The sequence below is a fragment of the Ipomoea triloba genome, chromosome 2 (assembly GCF_003576645.1).
Source record: "Ipomoea triloba cultivar NCNSP0323 chromosome 2, ASM357664v1".
In the NCBI taxonomy this organism is placed as follows: domain Eukaryota; kingdom Viridiplantae; phylum Streptophyta; class Magnoliopsida; order Solanales; family Convolvulaceae; genus Ipomoea; species Ipomoea triloba.
Genome location: NC_044917.1, coordinates 11841940 through 11849054, shown reverse-complemented (window position 1 = coordinate 11849054; position 7115 = coordinate 11841940). Strand labels below are relative to the sequence as shown.

The window sequence follows — 7115 nt, the reverse complement described above, 5'->3', positions numbered from 1 at the left end:
TATTTAGACTGCATATATGTTTGTTTATCTCTGTATTGTTGATGCCTTAACATTGGGTTTGAATCAATGATTAGAAATCACCAACATATATTCCTCGAAATCCGAGGTCGGCTTCATATTTCAGGTGTTGTAGGTCCCGAAATTCTTATGATTCTGTTTGAGAATTGCCGACAAGCTTAATACAGAAAAGGGAAATCTAATATATTAACCATACATTAATTAATTTATATCTTTTCTTATTATTATTGTATCATATTATATTCCACCAACACTAACACACATTTATACTTTCAATTCACAGGGCAAATTACCTCTCATATATAATTTATAGGCTATTACACAGGAATAGGGTTTACCAATATACCTTATATATTAAGTAGTGACTGCGAGTTTCTTTCGTGATCTAAGAAAAAAAGCAGTAACACACAATACACATAATTTTACAACTCACATTATATTGATAATGACTGAATTGAATGATAATCTACCATGTATCTCTTTCTAAATTCAGAGTTTATTGCTGAAGAAGATTCCTTATCAAGGTTTCCAAATCAAGATTAGTGGTGTCATTGGATGAAAGTATCTGGGAAAGCCTTTCACACAGCCCATCCACTTCTCTGTGCAGCCTTTTGATGTAGTTGCATGTCTCTTCAACTATCTCTGAGGCTGCTACCTGTTAATTTATAGTAATTCATAACTTAGCATCATATCATAGAATGAACACTTATTTAACTAAGGGCATGCTTGTTCCGGGTCTATCTCGGTTCGTTTATAGTCCAGGTCCACACGACTACCCTCATTCGCTACGAGAGGGCACGGGAACTGGTCCAAAGGGAATTGTCACTTGTGGGATCAGAATTGAACCCAAGTTATCCCGAGCTGAGGATTGTCCCTACGAAAAAGCTCATTTGCCACTTGAGCTACCCCTTTGGCTGAGTCGAAGGGGTCCATATTTGAATAGCAGAAATAACATATATACTATACCTTGTTGGTGTAGGACCTTGAAGTGGAAGCTGGCAACAATGCTTGTAGTTTGTTGACCAAAGCATTAATCTCCTCTTCTGTGAAGCTTGAGGCTGAACTTGATGATGATGATCTCCTGCGGCTAGACATGATGACTTTAGCTTCAATTCCTCTCACTTTCTCTCTCAGCTCAGCTCCCCCTTATTACTACAATAGTATATATAGTGCAATGATTAAGGCAATTAGAGACTAGACAGGGAAGTTGAAATGTGAGGTTTGCGTTGCTTAAAAAGGCAACGTACAGTAGGATGATGTTAGGACAAAACGTAGAAAACTAAAATATTATTATATCAATAAAATTTTTGTCCAACTAACATGACTCTATAATAATACTTCACAATCCCCATTTCTTACCCTCCAAAGTACTAATCATATAATATATAAAACTGTGCCAAAAGGTAAGCTAGCAGGGGATGTATTTCCTTATATTTGCATAGCAGTCAACGCTACGTTTCAATGGCAGGATACTGGACTTAATTAGCTCTTGCCTTCAATTCGCCCAACGTAACAATCCCCAGGTACAGTTGCTATTGTCATTGGGACTCTAATACCAATTGTTAGATCAAACGCTTACCACTACGTCAAAAATTACCGCTAGTACGTAGCAAATGTGTAACTTTATTTCTTTATACTTGCGTAGCAGTTAGTACTACGTTTTGATCGATAGTATGTAGGATGCTAGACTTTGGCCTTCCACGCCTCCATCCAACAATCCCCTACAATTGATAATCTCTACGTTTCGATAGTAGGATGTTGGACTTTGGCCTTTCAGGCCTCCACCCAACAATCCCCTACAGTTGTTAATCTCTACGTTTCGATATTAGGATGTTGGATTTTGGCCTTTCAGGTCTCCACCCAACAATCCCCTACAGTTGCTAATAATTTCACTGGGACTTTTTTTTTTTTTGATCAGACAAGGAGGGGGGAAACTAAACTAGATTTTCACTGGGACTTTGATGTCAATTTTCAAGATCAAACGCTTACCACTATATATATCAAAAGTTATCGTTACTATCGAAGACGCAACTACGTTTCATTAATTATACGTACATATATACGTGGCAATATAATCAACATGCGCTTCAATGGCAAGATGTTGAACTTTGGCCCTTTAGCCTCGGCCCGGCCAACAAAATGTGATTGGCAGTGTTCCAATCATATAACCTGAATGTTCACATCGGAGGGGAAACATGAAAATATTAGAATTTTCTCTTGGCACAAGTTGCAGCTAGCAGTCACCTACGTACAGCTAAAGAATTGTGGCGATGCCCCATCTGTCTCGCACTTAACCTACAAGGAGTGGGGAGTGCATAAACTATTCATGTCAATCATATATATAACATAAACACAAACAAACTGTACTTGTAATTAATTGGACAGGTGTCTTCACTTAAATGTAGATTAAGTGTACTTAACTAAGATGCTTTGTGTGCTACCAGAAAAATGTTCTTTAATTTTATGTTAATTATCCTTAATTGTATAAGTTTGTTTCACTGATTACTGGTATTAAACTGTGGGGTCTTTAATTGCTCCTTTTGTCTTTGTCTATATATTATTATTATTATATATATACACATCAATCTAATTAGAGAATTGTTGTTTTTAGACATGCATATATTTCCACCAACATTAATTTTAGTTTATTAGGGGATGGGTTTTTAAGGCAGCAGCTTGTCTACCTTGATTAAGTAATACATTATTATCATGATTTTGTACAATCTATAGAGATAAGATTTGGTAGTTTAAGATCATCCTCCATCTCTCACATTTATGGGTAATGTGTTTAAAAATTATTGAGTCTCAACCACTCAAATTGGTATGCTATCATTTTGCAGATGTGATAGAGGAATTATTTTAAAGACAATTAACACACAAAAAAAAAACAAAAAAACAAAAAAACTCGCGACTAGTACTTGAGGGTGTTAGGTGTAAACTGTATAAGCATTTACTCGCACAACTCAAACAATACAATTAATAGTTATAGTTATAATATCTCTAAACCAATGGAAATGTTGGGTAGAGACCGGTGAAGGGCCAAGTTCAACAATTGGTGGCTAGGAGAATTGTTGAGTAGAGACTGATGAAGGTCAAGTCCAACACCTACTTCTCGAAAATGCGATGACAGCATAAAGAAATAAAGTTGCACGGGTCGAAAGCCGATGAATGGTCAAGTCCAGCATCATGCTTCTTGAAAATGTGATGATAGTATAAAGAAATAAAATTGCATCTTCGTTACGAGCTAAATAAAGTTAGTTGTGTCTTCTTTACAAGTTATAACTTTTGGTGTAGTGTTAAACGATTGATCTTAACAAGGAACAAAATACCCGATTTCTTTGAAGGGTTCGAAATTAATTAACATATAATCTTCTATCAAAACTTGTAGGTTAATTGTATTAGATTAATGTTTTTGACACAAAACATGCATTTTCCATAATCCATAGCAAAGTGCATAGAATACTCATCATCATATATACCAAATTATCTGAAACGAAGGTGACTCATCTCTACCATGCGTGGGGTGGAGGTCAATGCCTCCAAGTACCAAACTAATCCAAATTCAAAGGGAGACTTTTCACACATCCATGTGAATTGCGTTAACAATGCTCCAATACAATGTATTCGGCGGGTACGTAAATGAAAACGCACCATTTTTTTCTCAAATATATTCAAAACATCTACAATAATAAGTAGGCTTTGCATAGAAATGGAAGAAATCGTTCAACACAAGTTTTAGCTAGCTAGGGTTCCATCAATTCGCATACTCTATATTCATGAAGCTAAGATCCGTTTTTTGACAAATAATGATTTGTATTACCAAACAATGCTTTGTTGCCTCCAGAGGCAAATTCGATAATTTTTAGTGCGGAGCTAAGTTTAAATGTATTAAAAAATGTCTATGACAAAATATTAAAATTAAAAAAAAAAATCAACTGAGCTATCTAAACATTTAATAATTTGTATATATATATACATTTGGTTTTTATATATAAGTTACTGCTATATGTGTATTATATATATATACATACATATATATATACATACGTACATATGTATACATACATATATATAAGGGGGTGCAGTGAGGAGGGTGTATTATATATATATATACATACGTACATATGTATACATACAATATATATAAGGGGTGCAGTGGGGAGGGGTGAGGGGGGCAATTGCCTCCATTGCCCCCCTCTAGCTAGGTTTGAAATTTTAGTTGGTTATATGATTTTGGCTATGAACGGTCTAATCCAAGTTGCTTTTGTAAATAACATCATGAAATAAATGTGTTATCACATGATCATTTTACGTAACACAATATCAAATATTCACTTATCAACTGCCTTAGTTAAGTTATTGAGCTAAATTTTTTCTTTTAGTTTTATAATTTAATAATATTTTTAATGTAGTTTTTAAATATATAAAATTTATTTTTTTTTAAAAAAAATCTTTAGTTTTAAAATTATGTTAATTAAACTAGAATGAGATGAGAGTATATTAAAATTTTGAATAAGCAACCAAAAGTAGTAGGGGTCAATCTTACCTTTTGGTCGTACACCCCCATTTGAATTTTTTTTGAGTACTACTGAATCTATTACAATGCAGTATCTGTTTCGTAGCTACTTTCTTAACCTACTAAAACACAAAGAGTCAACAGTTGCCTCAACTGAGGCTCGAACCCACTCTCATCATCCATGTGAGAGTGTTTTCCGGGAACCCCATTTGAATTTGAGTCTATGTATTATTATTACTTCTTATTAGAGTTGGCAAAGGTTGAATGTTGAATATACATAGAATTTAGAATGCCTGTGGCTTGTCTATGTAATAGAGTTCTCATCCGCCGTCTTCTTTATTCGATTCCAATATCATCATGAGATTCCTAAATTAACTTTAACCTTATTCATTGTATGATTAGTTTTAGGCAAAAGGGTGAAATAGGCCTATATACTACAATTGATTGTTCATCTAGAACCATGAACTAAAATATGGTCCATATAGGCTATTATCCTCTTAATAATTTTTCATCTTGCATTTTTAGCCTATTTCTAACAAGTTACCCATCTAATTTGATGACATGGAAAAATAAAATTAGAAAAAATGATGACATGTTATTTATGTGGATGTTTTGGATGATTTCTACCCTATTTCATTAATGAAAAAAATAATTTTTTGCAATGAAATAGGGTAGAAATCAAAATTGCTATATAAAGTTTTAAGAATTAATATCACTTTTGGTCCCACGACTTTTGAGTTTTATCAATTTTGGTGCACAACTTTAAATTTTTTCAATTTTGGTCCCTAACTTTATAATTTTTATCAGTTTTGGTCCTTCCGGCCAAATTGACGGTGAAATGTTATCGAATTTTATATTTTAAGGGTAAAATCGTCATCTCAATGAAACGTCTTCATTATCTAAACAAAATCACTGTAAAATCATATTTATAGGTGTTTTATCGGCGCAAATAATGGGGAAGACAGACATAAACTAGATAGAGATCTGTGAGATTTATAGCATCGACGATTGACAAATCCTTATTTTTCTCTTAATATGATTTTTCTTTTGTTTAGATATTGAAGATCTTTCTTTGGGATAATGATTTTGTCCTTAAAATATAAAATTCTGAAACATTTTGCCATCAATTTGGCCGGAAGGACCAAAACTGATAAAAATAACAAAGTTAGGTACCAAAATTGAAAAAATTTAAAGTTGTGCACCAAAAGTGATAAGACCTCAAAAGTCGTGGGACCAAAAATGATATTAGTTCAAGTTTTAACTACAGTGTATGTATAGCGGGGTATTCACTATCGTTTGGCAATGAGATTTCATGGAAATCGATATATGAAAATTAAATTATTTTTATAATAACTTAAGATATTGTATTGGGTAAATTTTATTTTATTTTAAAAATAAATTAATATTTTTGGATTTTTGGATTTTTGGATAATTGAATAACTTAAGATATTGTATTTTTGGATGATTTCCTACAATGAAATATGGCAGAGATCAAAGTTGCTATATAAAGTTTCAACTACAGTGTACTGTGTATGTATAGCGGGCTATTCAATGTCGTTCAACAATGAGATTCCATTAAAATCGATATATGAAAATTAAATTATTTTTTAAAAAATAATAAAATTTACCCAATACAATATTTTAAGTTATTATATTTAATTTTCATATATCGATTTTTATGGAATTTCATTGCCGAACAATTTTGAATACCCCACTATACAAGTATACATACACAGTACTGCAGTACACTGTAGTTCAAACATTATATAACAACTTTGATTTGAACCATATTTCTTTGCAAGAAATCATTTTCTTCATTAATGAAATAGGGTAAAATCATCCAAAACATCCACATAAATAACATATCATTTTTTCTAATTTTATTTTTCCATGTCATCAAATTAGATAGGTAACTTGTTAGAAATAGGCTAAAAATGCTAGATGAAAAATTATTAAGAGTATAATGGCCTAGATTGACCATATTTTAGTTCATGGTGCTAGATGAACAATCAATGGTAGTACATGGGCCTATTTGACCCTTTTGCCTTAGTTTTACTATCCCGGTTTATTGCTGAGCTTTTCTGTATGAATTTAATTTATAGTTTTATATAATTTTTTTTAAAAAGAAAATATTACAAGTATTGTTATTTTATTAAAAGAAATTAAGAAACCCCTTATACACTAACTACTATGTAGTGCGATGATATTTCTGTTACCATTTCAAATTGATGGTCACAGGTAGTGGTCCGACCATTTTTTCTTGTTGCTGAAAAAGATTGAGAAAATATAGAACTGATATTACCTGGTAAGGAATCATATCATTGTTTTAAAAAGAAACTTTTTATGCTTCACACTTTAACCTATACAATTAGATCTTTTATAGTTCATACAATGAGCATAGATTAAATTAAAACAAATTTACAATCATTAAAGTTCTGATTAATACATTTAACGATAATGTATTAAACAAACCCCTAAATAATTGAGCACTAAAATTCCAAAATTAGTCCCTATAAAAATAAAATAAACTCCGTGACCTCATATTAGTCATGAATCCTGTTTGATGATCACGTTGCGGCCA

General features: G+C 32.3%; 1 protein-coding gene across 1 annotated transcript; it reads right to left on the bottom strand.

The window, feature by feature from the left end:
• Window positions 1-285: 285 nt before the first annotated feature.
• On the bottom strand, window positions 286-1205 carry LOC116011378 (transcription factor PRE3-like). Its single transcript, XM_031250937.1, has 2 exons — window positions 985-1205; window positions 286-673 (listed from the first exon to the last, which is right to left on the bottom strand). Exons 1-2 carry the CDS (start codon window positions 1111-1113, stop codon window positions 515-517), a joined length of 288 nt encoding a protein of 95 aa, XP_031106797.1. The 5' UTR covers window positions 1114-1205; the 3' UTR covers window positions 286-514.
• Window positions 1206-7115: the final 5910 nt, after the last annotated feature.

Coding starts and splice junctions, on each gene's coding strand:
- LOC116011378 (XM_031250937.1), bottom strand. CDS start 1,113: ATGTCTAGCCGCAGGAGATCATCATCATCAAGTTCAGCCTCAAGCTTC. Junction 674..984: donor CAAGGTCCTACACCAACAAG/GTATAGTATATA, acceptor ATAAATTAACAG/GTAGCAGCCTCAGAGATAGT.